This window comes from Aulonocara stuartgranti (assembly GCF_965226115.1).
Source record: "Aulonocara stuartgranti genome assembly, chromosome: 17".
In the NCBI taxonomy this organism is placed as follows: Eukaryota; Metazoa; Chordata; class Actinopteri; order Cichliformes; family Cichlidae; genus Aulonocara; species Aulonocara stuartgranti.
In genome coordinates, this window is record NC_138953.1 from 21642895 (window position 1) to 21656169 (window position 13275).

General features: G+C 42.9%; 1 protein-coding gene across 2 annotated transcripts in view; it reads left to right on the forward strand.

Moving 5' to 3' along the window:
* The window catches only part of plxnb2a.1 (plexin b2a, tandem duplicate 1), a 239462-nt gene that overhangs the window by 213888 nt on the left and 12299 nt on the right, over positions 1-13275 (forward strand). For both annotated transcript variants that reach the window (XM_082509940.1, XM_082509941.1), the window contains exons 27-36: positions 28-164; positions 257-357; positions 2698-2927; positions 3388-3569; positions 3661-3727; positions 5620-5766; positions 6019-6096; positions 6381-6459; positions 9858-9958; positions 13159-13240. In XM_082509940.1, coding sequence (XP_082366066.1) covers positions 28-164; positions 257-357; positions 2698-2927; positions 3388-3569; positions 3661-3727; positions 5620-5766; positions 6019-6096; positions 6381-6459; positions 9858-9958; positions 13159-13240 — 1204 coding nt within the window. The remainder of the gene's footprint in view (positions 1-27; positions 165-256; positions 358-2697; positions 2928-3387; positions 3570-3660; positions 3728-5619; positions 5767-6018; positions 6097-6380; positions 6460-9857; positions 9959-13158; positions 13241-13275) is intronic.

Below are 13275 nucleotides of genomic sequence, written 5' to 3' on the forward strand. Positions count from 1 at the left end.
GTTCAGCAGCATGTTGTCTGTCTCCAGGTGAAATTTGGCCACGGCGAGTGGGTTGTGGGTTCGGTCTACTACTCAAGAAAAGACGACATTCCTCTGGCTATAATCATCCCGGCGGTGATCATACCGATGCTGCTGTTCATCGCCGTGTCAGTCTACTGCTACAGGTTAGAAGAATATGAGGTCAAATAGACAAATTAATTGTTGCGTGTGCCAATAAACACGCTCCCTTTTGCTTTTTGGGTCTGTAAACAAACAGGAGGAAGAGTCAGCAGGCAGAACGGGAATACGAGAAGGTGAAGCACCAGCTGGAGAATCTGGAGGAGAGTGTCCGAGATCGCTGCAAGAAAGAGTTCACAGGTACTGAGCCTCACCTGAAAGCTGTGAAGTCACAGGTCTGGTGTTTGTGGCGAGAGTGATCACTGAAGCCGTGTACATGTCTGTTATGAATTATTGTTTGGTTTTGATGGAAGTGTCTCAGCATTTTCAGAACTGTACAAGTCTGTTCTTATCTCTGGAAGAAGTGATGGCGGTGGAGCTTTAAAAGGTTTAAAAGAAGCAATGGACATTCTAAAAGCATTAACATTAAAAGAAGACATTCATCAATTAACTTACAGTATTGACACTGACTCTCTTAAAGACTGAACCCGGCTGTAAACTCTGTGTACTTCCATGTACAAAGCTGAATTTTGTCTGCATCTCGTCACCCGTTGGGTTCACAGATTGGAGCACATCACCACTTTGGCACTCTGTGAACCTCTGCCAGCGTAGGTCAGCAGATCGTGCAGCGCTTTGGCTCAAACATCAGAATATTTCCCTTCAGGCCTTCGGTGGAGCTTTTTTGGCTTCATCTGACGCCTGACAAGGAACTCTGTTTAGGTCAGCAGGCCCTGAAAGCAGGTGTCAGTCAGGTGTCCATATTTATAAAGATGGAGACAAATAAACACACTTTAATTAATGGACTGGTTCAAGAAAATCATAAAAATATGAGTGCTCTGATGAAGCTTTGAAGCCCATGGGAGGCTCAGTCTTCTTCCAGTACGTACAGAGGCGAGGCGTTTCTCCAGTGTGAATACGCCTATAATCTTTTCCCATTCTTGGTACACCACTGTGGTGTTGGTGCATACCGTATCTGCTGCCATTTGAGTTTGTTAACTTCTAAATATCTGCATTTTGAACATCGTGGAAACTATAAAGAAGTTTGGCTGTTCCATTTGTTTATGTTACGCTTCTTAATTACAGTTACAGCTTGTTTTTTCTTGTTTATATGTGAGAGCTGCTTAATTAGCTCATGCTGATTAATGGGAGTCTTCACATTGGTTTACCATCAGAGATGGGAGAGACGCACTAATGATTTTCATGGTGACAAAAGGTGCAATAACAAAGCGAAAAAACAAACATAAAGCACTCAGGGTGACTGTTACCTACCATGAAATGTTCCTATAATTTTCCTGAATTTTCCTACACACAATACCACTTACAAGTTCTCTCCTATGACTATAACCTCTAACTTATTGATCTCTTCCAGTCTTTCAAAGCCTTTCCTTTAGCTGGAAAAGTGAGTACAGTCTGACTAAAGTTGTCTGCAGCTGAGAATAATCAGGATTGTTTTTGTCCTTAAGCTCTGGCCTTATTTATCAGGCAGGGATTTTCTAATGATCTAAGAATCCAGCGGTAAGCAGAGCCAATTAAGTCATGGACCCAAGTATGTTTCTGCTCCATCCAATTAAATCCGCTCATTCTAAATTCCAAATAACAAGCAGTCATAAAACTTAACAGTAGTTTCCCCATAAATGTAAGCCCCTGTTCTTTTGATAGTTTTAAAAGCCCTGTCGTGTCTCTGAGCCAAAGATTTTCACGGCCATGTCCTCCACAGCAAATTGAAGACCACTTTATACACATTTTAAATAGCAGCCACCTCGATTTGTGTAGTCTGAGGATGTCGCTTCCTTGAAGTTATAATTGGGACTGCTGGAAAAATGCATTGGAATTTGTGTCACATGCTTTGAGTGTCCAATAAGACCAAACCATTTGCATTTGATGCACCAACGCTGGAAATCAAAGTCTCTCTACATGAGTGCCATTGCATCTTGAGGTTCAAATAAAATGAAATTAGGATTTCATTCTAATGAAGTGAATGCTCTGCATATTTACAAGATATGAAAGCATGGAGACATGGGCCTACATTACCAAAGTTCTCTGAACGCCTCATGAAAAGCTTTTGAAAATGTAAATCAAATAAATTTTAAATAAAGAGAAAAAATTCAAGATGCACTGGTCCCTTCTTAAACAGTCAAGTGTGTGGACTTCACTAGAGTAGCTTAGCATGATCCTCAGTTCAAAATAATGCTTCTTTATCTTGTCCTGACCCTCAGTGAAGCCTTCAGTTTGTGGTGGCTCCTTTCTATTTAAGCCAGTTTTCTTCTGACCTGCGATGTCAGCAATATCAACTCTTATTGACATCATACAGAGCCAAGAGTGGAAAAGCTGCCTGGAACTCTGTAACTAGAGCAGTACATAAACAGATTATTGGAAATGTGTGATCTAAACATTATTGTCGCAGTATATATGAATATATACATACAGCAGAAGAAGAAATTAAGAAAAGAATATTCCTTCTGCTTTAATTTCCTGCACTACTACTTGTTTTAACATGTTTTCACACATTTTCTGATGGGTTTTCCTTTTTGTCTCTATCAGATCTCATGATTGAAATGGAAGACCACACCAGTGACCTGAGCGAAGGTCGCATCCCCTTCCTGGACTACAAAACCTATACCAACCGAAATTTCTTCCTGCCCTCCAAGGACGGCGCCAATGACCCCATGATCACGGGAAAACTACAAATCCCAGAAGCCCGCAGGGCCACTGTGGCTCAGGCGCTCAACCAGTTCTCCAACCTGCTGAACAGCAAAACGTTTCTCATAAATGTGAGTTTGAAGATTTGAAGTGGATTTTCCTCTTTCTCTTATGGGCGACCGTGGCTCAGGGGGTTGGGAAGCGTATCTGTAACCGGAAGGTCGCCGGTTCGATCCCCGGGCTCTCTGTCCTGGTCGTTGTGTCCTTGGGCAAGACACTTTACCCTACCGCCTACTGGTGTTGGCCAGAGGGGCCGATGGCGCGATATAGCAGCCTCGCTTCTGTCAGTCTGCCCCAGGGCAGCTGTGGCTACAATTGTAGCTTGCCTCCACCAGTGTGTGAATGTGAGAGTGAATGAATAGTGGTATTGTAAAGCGCTTTGGGTGCCTTGAAAAGCACTATATAAATCCAATCCATTATTATTATTCTTCCAGCTCAGTTTTTTTTTTAATTTTCCTGCTTATTTTTCTGTCTTTGTATCTATTTCTATTCATGTAGTTATTATCATTAAATTTACTGTCATATGTGTAGTTTATCCACACGCTGGAGAGACGTCCAGACTTTAACGCCCGGTCTCGGGGTTATTTCGCCTCTCTGTTGACGGTGGCGCTGCACGGCAAACTGGAGTATTACACGGACATCATGAGGACGCTGCTGCTGGAGCTGATGGACGAGCATGTGCAGAACAAAAACCCCAAACTCATGCTCAGGAGGTGAAGACAGGACAGAGACTCGGTGGTTTATTCTGTGAATGTCGTAGTGATGGAAAAGTGATCTAATGTCTCCCTCTGTTTGTGTATCTAGGTCAGAGACAGTGGTGGAAAGGATGCTTTGTAATTGGATGTCCATCTGCCTCTATCAGTTCCTCAGGGTAACACTGATTTTCTTTTTCACTTACTCCGTGTCACACATTCCTTTCCTTCGATTTGTTTTTATGTCCTTGTCTCTTCGATCTGTTTCTCTTTCCTGCTTTTTTCTGCCTCTCCTCTTTGTTCCTCAGTTATAATTGACTCTAATAAACTTTCCTTCCTACTGAAAGCAGATCTTAAACCTGTATTTTGTGCTTGGTGTGTGTTTTGTTTTGACCAATTTGGGATTTTTTGCTGTTTACTCTGACAGCAGCTGCAGATACGCTGTGCATTAGTTTCTATAATTTAACCCACTCATAATAAACACAGTTCATGCTTCAGCTCCAGAGAAAGTTTACACCACGGACATGCTTTATGTTTTCATAGAGACCAGCAGTTGTGCTGTGAATGTATTTATGACCCAAACTAAAAAGTTGAACATATCCAGAGAGTTCAAATTCAAACAGCAGGATACTAAATCTGAACAACAGGAAACCCACAAGACAAAAAAAGAATAACAAACTGCCTCTCACTTTTCACAAAGAAAACAAAATGTGAAAATTCACATAAAGAAAAAAGATCTGTTCAGCAGTTCAAAAAGCAGAGAAAAACCTGCAACTAACAACTAAAATAAAGAAACGACTGTTGTGACTGACACCCTGACAGATCCAAAGCTTCCACATAATACAAAAGGGTCTGCAGTCCTTTTTCAAAACTCTTTTGTTTGTCTTTCATTCTGTATGTAATGGGTTTTTTTGTTTTCTTTTTCTTTTTCTTTTTTTTGGAGGGGGGGCAGTTTGGCATAATTTGTCAGAGAAAACTGACAAATTATAAAATATAAGTACTTTAATAATTTCAATAGTGAGAAAACAACCTTCTTTGTCTCCTTTTTATATTTAATAAACCTTAAATTCTACTATTATGATGAACACAGTTAATAAAAATATAGTATAAATTGATATTTAACTTTAGTAAACAGTTACACTTGTTATTAATAAATATACATAGATATATTTTCTTAACCAGTTATCCAACTCAGGGTTGTTGGGAATGCTGGAGCTTTTACCAGCTGTCAGTGGGTGGTCAATTCCCCAGTCTGTCATAGGGCTAGCACACAAACACAAACAGTCAATATTGAATCAGTAATTAAAGGCCCGTACAGTTGTGATCAGAAGTTTACAGCTACTCCTCATGGGCATGAGTGGTGATTTTGGACTTTGTGCAGTGTACCAACCCAGAGCGTGGTGCTACACCACCATCCTTGACAGTTGGAACAGTGTTCAAACACACATCTCATCATTGTGGCGAAACATAAAACTTTTCTCAAAGACATTTAGATCATCCGTGTGTGCAGCTACAAAATTTCAGTCGACCTTGAAGGTGTCGATTTCAGGGCAGCTCAGATTTTTCTCTCAGCACACGGTAATGTAAAACTCTTTTCCTGTGGGCAGTGACGCTGTTGTCCAGCAGGGCTATTTCTCAGCATCCTAACCAGTTTCGTATCATCTGAGAGTGGCAGTTTGGATCTTCTTTGAGACCTTGGCAAAGTAGTGACACATCTGTGTAACTTGTACTTCCGGAAAGTTGTTTTTAACTGATCATCTTGGAATCTGCAGTTATTAAGACTTGGCTCCAAGAAACTTTGTGTAAATCTGCCAATTGTCTTTCTCTCATGTTCACTGGATTCATTGGACTTTTCCATTGTTCTTAGTATACATCAATCAAAAAACATTTTAAACACAAATTCAATGGTCATGTTAGGGTCAGTGGACTGCTGGGTTTTTACTACTAGAAATCTTTGGTAATCCATAGTAAATAGCGCAGATGAGAGTTATGGCTTATTTATAAAAGAACGATACTAGATTTTTATGAGACCTTAACTCTTTTTTTTAAGACGTTGATGTCTCTGTTTCAGGACACGGCAGGAGAGCCTCTGTACAAACTGTTCAAGGCCTTGAAGCACCAGATTGAGAAGGGTCCCGTGGATGCCAAGATGAAGAAGGCCAAATACACGCTGAACGACACGGGACTGCTGGGAGATGACGTCGAGTACTCTGTGCTGGTCAGTATGAACAAAAGCACCGCAGTGTGCAGTCTTCCTTCACACACACGTTAAGTTGGAGAGATTATGTATCTCACCGGTTTGATAGCAGCAGCAGCCAGGGAGAGGGAGGTGTGTCAGTTGTCCATCAGAGCGGACCCCCAGCTCCAGAATGAGTCATGCTTTGGGTCGTTGGTTGCATAATGAAAACAAGCCTTCACTGTGGCTCCACTTTTACCTTCTTGCATCTTCCCGGTGTGTTTGTGCTGTCAGACTTTGCAGGTGTTGGTGCATGGGGAGGGACCAGATGTGACTCCGGTGAAGGTGTTGAACTGTGACACAATCTCCCAGGTGAGAATCTTCTTCTATTTTCAGAGTTAAATTTTTTTTTGGTCGTTGTCGTCAGGACTGTTTGATCTCTGGCTGAGTTTAAAAACGAAGAGAAGCTTTGCCGTATCTTTCCCTGCCACCCTGCACTTTGTCCTTAAAACTGATCGAATGTCTAGAATAGTTTGAGGTAGTTGCAAAACTTCTGTCTGTCGATATTCTGCAGCTAATAAATGTGAATGAGATATCATTGTCTGTGTTTTGAGTTGACATTATGGCAGGTGAATTTGTAATTTTGTGCTCTGCAGGTGAAAGAGAAGATCATCGATCAGGTGTACAGAAATCTGCCGTATTCTCAGAGACCAAAGGTGGAGAGCGTTGCACTGGGTAAGAAACAAAAACAATCATTAAGCAGCTAGGAAAAATACAAATTATTGATTATTACACCCAGCGTTCAGCATCTTAAACTCCCGGGTTACAACAATATTTGTGGTGGTGGAGTATATAAAGAATATTTAGCTTTTTTGACCTTTAGATAGACCTTAAAACTATAATGTCACCTAAATAAGTCCTGTTTTCCTCACGTGTGTCCTTTCCTGAGCTGCACACCTCGAACAGCTGTCAGTCTACAGATCAGATTACTATGAGTGAATCCAGTAATCACTAAACTTAGAACCTGTTTTACAAGGTGAAGTAGACTAAAACATAACAAAAAGTGACATGATCATGCCACAATGTTAAGAAACTGATGGGAAAGTCTATCCACGGCACCATTATCCACAAATGAAGAAAAGTCCCGGGAGTGACTGGCTGACCAAAATTACTCCAAGAGCTCATCCATGACTCATCCAAGAAGTCACAAATGAACCCAGAACAACATCTAAAGAACTGCAGGCCTCTCAGTTAAGGTCAGAGTTCAGGATTCAACAATAAGAAAGAAACTGTGCAAAATGGCAACAATGGGAGAGTTCAAGGAGAAAAGCACTGCTGACCAAAAAGAACAGAAAGGCTCGTCTCATATTTACCAAAAAACATCTGGATGATCCCCAAAAGTTTGGGGGGAAAAACTTTGTGGATTGGCGAGACAAAAGCTGAACTTTCTTTATGAAATTTGAGTTGGATTAAACCTAATACAGCATTTCATAAAAAGAACATCATACCAGCAGCTAAACATGGTGGTGGTAGTGTGATGGTCTGGGGCTTCTTCACTGCTTCAGGACGACTTGCCGTAGTTGATGGAAACATGAATCCTGCTCTCTACCAGAAAATCCTGAAGGAGAATCTCTGGCCATCAGTTTGTGGCCTGCTGAGCTATGATCTGAAACATACCAGCAAGAGCATCTCTGAATGGTTAAAAAATAAATAAAATTTAAAGGGTCTAATCTATGTTAGTCCAGCAGGCCGTTCATGCTGGAAAACCCTCTAATGTGGCAGAAATAAAAGAATTCTGTAAAGAATGTGAACGACTCATCGCCAGTTAATGATTCACGTTTGCATTTCACTGACAGTTTAAGTACTGCAAGGAGAAAACAGGTCATCCTCTACATCAGATTAGCCTCACACAGATGTAGGTTTTGGAAAAAAGTGTTTCTTTCCCTTTAATAGTCCCTCCCTCCAGATACCACACACCCAGATGTTTTAACTTGATTGTAAAGATTAAGCATGAAGCTGCAGTGATGTTTAAACAGGTCTGTCAGGCCACTAAAAGACTACAAGGCTTCTATAAGGGAAGTGAGACGTGCTGTGAATAAGGGTTAGCTGGATTTCAGGGTTGACCTTAAATACCCCGTAGCATCCTGAGACAGAGAATTTAATTAATCCCACAGAGAATTCCCACTGCAGCTGAATCACATATAACAGCCATTCTAGTGTGTGCCGTGTAAACTTTCAAACAGTTATTGCTGGGTATGAAAGTACAGGAATAATTCACCACTTCAAACAGGAAGTTTTAAGATGTAATATTCAGCAGCATGTGTCCTTTCTACGGCTGCATTTCCATCCACTGCAGCAGAGTTTTTATCCGGCAAACAGCTGGAATCTCACAAGATTCAAAACAGAATCCATTTTCTTCTCCCCGGACTTTAGTAGGTTGCTGCTGCTATAGAGGTGTGATGACAGACTGATGATAATCATTTGATCTCCTGCTAAGTGCTTTTCTGAATGTGAGTACCTGCCAGAGTTTTTCATCCACAAACTTTTCAAAGATGGCAAAAGTCGCCTAACCACATGTTAACTATCGCTGACTTGTTCCTAAGCTGGTGCTAGATTGGGTCGGCCTGATGGGCGCTGCATTCTGCTTTTATTGATTGTTTTGCTGTCAGGTAATTGATGACGCTGTGGGCTTTTCAAAAGGTCATTTGGGAGCCAACTGGGTCGGTTGTGGACTCTGTTGTTTATTGCTTGTTTGCTGCTGACAGGCAACCTGAATATGTTTACAAAAATGTCTGAATTAAGATTGTACCGACTCAGCGGGTCTTTGATTTCATTAGTTCTTAGTACATTAGTGTTTGGGCCTTCTACTTTCTGTTGATTAAAGTTTTGGGTGTTTTTGTTGCTGTTTTTTTAATTTTTTGCTGTTAGCGAGCGATTACAAGTAATTCTGGTGATTGGCGGTTAAGTGTGCCTCACCCTCACCCATCCAGGTTGCCGACATGTTGCAAACTATCTGAATCGGTCTATGAGCACAACTCGTCTGGGACACGTCTCTTTGCAAAAGGGAACTGGACTGGTTGCCTGTGTCATTTTGTAGTTGGATGGCCATTCTTCGTCACCGTGACTATTTGTAGAATAATTTGACTCTGAACGTTTTAGTTAAAAGTGCCAGTTTATGGTAAAAATAAATGGCCTGTATTTATATAGCGCTTTACTAGTCCTTAAGGACCCCAAAGCGCTTTACATATCCAGTCATCCACCCATTCACGCACACATTCACACACTGGTGATGGCAGCTACATTGTAGCCACAGCCACCCTGGGGCGCACTGACAGAGGCGAGGCTGCCGGACACTGGCGCCACCGGGCCCTCTGACCACCACCAGTAGGCAACGGGTGAAGTGTCTTGCCCAAGGACACAACGACCGAGACTGTCCAAGCCGGGGCTCGAACCGGCAACCTTCCGATTACAAGGCGAACTCCCAACTCTTGAGCCACGATTGTTTATCACAATAAATAACTCTATTATCACAAATGAACTGCATGTAATTGCCGATTTGAGTGCATTCATTCACAAACCCATAGCAGACTGTTAGCAGGCTGCCTCAGTCTTGATACCACTTTATCGCCATCTTGGTGCGCCAACGTTGCTTTGAAGACGACAACTGATTGTGAGACCAAAGCCATTTTCAAAGTGACCATTTCCAAGGTAACAAGATAAACTGGCATCAGTCTGCCTCTTTCTCTGTGGAGTATTTAGTCTTATGTTGCTAACATGGGAATCTATCACGGCCAGGCTGCCCTGTGGTCACTTTGGTTTGTCGATCAGTCTGACTGATGGATCATCCAATCAAGATTTTTATGGGCATAACTTCCTTTTTCTTAGCTGTGTGTAAGAAACCATCTGAATCATCCGCAAGGTGTAGATTTAAGCCCAGGTACTTTGGACCTATCCCATCCCGTATCAGAAATATCCAATACTGGGCAACCTATTGAACACAATAAGTGTTGAGAGGAGTGATGGTAGGAACATATCCCACTGTACCTACAATGATTCACACACATGGATCAGGTTGGCACACCATCACTTTTGTGCTAAATTACATGTTAATTTCCTTCTGCTTGTCCCTGCAGAGTGGCGTCCCGGCTCCACGGGTCAGATCCTTTCTGACCTCGACCTCACATCCCAGAAGGAAGGACGCTGGAAGAGACTCAACACACTGGCTCATTACAACGTGAGTTCCACCTGCTGCACATGCCTATTTCTGCCCTGTGTCGTTTCCCCTTTTCCTTCATCCTGCTGAGTGTCTTATTACCAAACACTTCCTGTCATTTCCTGATGGTTAAACTGCTGTTTGTTAAAGATGAGGTCAATTGCAAGCAAGCACAGCGATGCCACACCTCCCACCGCTGCTGCTGTGATCCTGTACAAACAAGGTTAAATGCATCTCCGTGGACTGAAACTGTCCTACATGCAGTGGAGCGGTTTAAAAAGTCCAACATCACTCAAGAATTACCTGTTTGTCTCATGAGGCCGTCAAATAAGAGAAAACTGTCCCAGAAATCCCTGAACTGAAGTCTTTACTCATCAAGATGAAGATTTACACTCATCACATGCACTGAGTATAGTATAGTATAGTATAGTATTTATTTATTGTCATTGTCAAGAACAATGAAATTGCGTTTGGGGCTTCCATACAACCCCAAAAAAGAAGAAAATAATAAATACCCCTTAAAACCCAAGTGTACATATTTAACCCAGTGTGACTCCAATGCAATAAGACAATCCTTAGCAATAATGTTCGTAGAAATTCAGACAAAGACCTGAGAAACATGACAAAATACAACAATGCAACCCATTCAATATTATTGTACTGTGAGATATGATATCAGATATGATAGTTATCTATTTAAGAAAGAGGGGGGGGGGCAGGAGGGGGAAGAGAATAAAGATATGATGCACCAATGCAGACCAGTTCATTGCTATTAAGAAGTTGGATATGGTTATTGTCCGTGAGAGGGGGGCAGAGAGTTCAGGAGCCTCACAGCCTGTGGATACAGGCTGTTGGCCAGTCTGGATGTTCTGGCCTGTATAGACCTGTACCTTCTCCCTGAGGGCAGCAGATGGAAAAGGTGGCGCGCAGGGTGATGTTGGTCCCGCAGGATACTGTGCACCCTCCTCAGACAGCGAGTGGGGAAGATATTACTGATCTCTGGCAGACTTGTTCCAATAATTCTGCCAGCTTCTTTCACCACCCGCTGGAGTGCTTGCTGATCGGCCTTGGTGCAGCTGGGGAACCACACTAGAAATCCATACGTCAGAACGCTGCTGATGGCACAGTTGTAGAAGTTCAACATCAGAGATCTGGGAATGTGTGCGCTCCGCAGTCTCCTCAGGTAGTAGAGGCGCTGTTGGGCCTTCCGTGCAACTGAGGTGATATGGTTGCCCCAGGACAGGTCCTCGGTCACAGTTACCCCCAAGAATTTAAAACTACTCACCCTCTCCACCGCCTCACTGCCAATGAAGAGAGGCAGATGGTTGTTATGACCCCTCTTCCGGAAATCTACAATGATCTCCTTGGTCTTTTTGGTGTTTAAGACCAAGTTATTGTCGTGGCACCATGACTCTAGTTGTTGCACCTCTGTCCTATAGTTTGTCTCATCATTGTTGGATATAAGTCCGAGCACTGTAGTGTCATCTGCAAACTTAACAATGAGATTGGACGCGCAGGAGGAAATACAGTCATGGGTGAAGAGAGTGTATAGCAGAGGGCTCAGAACACACCCCTGAGGGGCACCGGTGTTGACCACAAGGGTGGAAGAGGTGTTCTTACCCACTCTGACACTCTGTCTACGGTTAGTGAGGAAGTCCACAATCCAGTTGCACAGAGAGGAGTTAAGTCCCAGTTGGTGGAGTTTGGGACGGAGTTTGTATGGCCGGATGGTATTAAAAGCCGAGCTGTAGTCTACAAAGAGGAGCCGTGCATAGGTGTTCCTGTGTTCCAAGTGCTTCAGTAATGTGTGCAGCACTGTGGCGATCGCATCCTCGGTTGACCGGTTCTCCCTGTATGCAAACTGGTGCGAGTCCAGGGATGGTGGAAAAGCAGCTCTGATGTGTTTAATGACCAGTCTCTCCAGGCATTTGGCGGGAATGGGGGTGAGTGCCACAGGTCTGAAATCGTTCAGACATGTGACATTTGACTGTTTTGGGATGGGAACGATGGTTGCTGCTTTGAAACAGGATGGTACCAGTGAACAGGACAACGAGGTGTTATATATAGAGGTGAAGACGTCCGCCAGGTCCGCAGCACAGTCTTTTAGCACCCGGCCCAGCACTCCATCTGGCCCGGCCGCTTTCCTGGTGTTAATGCTCCGGAACACACGCCTCAGCTCATGAGTGCTCAGGACTGGAGCAGGATCGGTTGAGGGGAGAGGGGACAGGACAGGGTCGGTGTTCTCCCTATCAAAACGGGCATAAAAGAGATTTAGATCCTCAGCCAATCAATTAACATTCCTCAGAGGTCATGAATGCTTTGGTAATCCTGGGTAAAAGTGTTAATGTGGCATCATTTAAAAAAACATTTTTTTATATTATTAGATGAATAATATTATTAGTGTGTTACTGCCCATCCAATGCAGGACGCCTGCAGACGAGACTCACAGAAAAAGGATCTTCTCCTAAATCAGTTCAGACGTTAACCTTTTATCGTGTTTTATCCATCTGTTTCTTAAGCGCTTATCCGGTGGGGCTGGAGCCCAACTCAGCTTTCACTGGGTGAGAGTCAGGTTACATCGTGGATAGGTCGCCAGGGCTAACTCAGAGAAACACAACCATTCACACTCACGTTCAGCACAGTGTAGAATCACCAGTTACTTTAATGCACATGTGGACTGTGGAAGGAGAGAACATGCAATCAATTAACTTTTCCTCATCTATCCTAAATGTATCTATTTTATTTACCTTTGTTGTTTCCTTCTTGGACTTGTCTGTTTTTATTTTGGTCAAAATGTTTTTGCACAGCAATTTTAATGTAGATTAGTGCCGTTCAGCACCAGTGCAGTTATTGATTTTCTTTTTCACATGTAAACTAAAGTCATGTGAAAAACTAAGTACACCCTCACCTCTTCCATAGGAATGTTGGGGTCCTGAGCAAGTCGGTGTTCCCTCTGCGCTCTCTGGGTGTTTTTAATCATGTCTGTTTCTCTGTGTTGAGCTGAGCTCTTTACTTCTGCACCAAAATCACCAACAAGTGGAAGCGTAGAGAAATGGCGAGCCTCTCGAGACTCGTGCTGCACGAAGACCAGCAGGAATTAAAACGCCAGTCCAGTCCACTCTCCCTTCTGACATTTAAGGAAAATTTGTTTATTGAGAACGCTGCAGTGAGACAGAAAATCATCACTTCCCTCAATTTCTAACCGATTTCCTGTCTTACAGGTTCGAGACAACGCCACGTTGGTGCTGTCCAGAGTTTTGCACACACAGTCTTTCCACCAGCACCAAGACAGCCATGAAGAGAGTACGTCCACACACACACGCACACGCACACACACA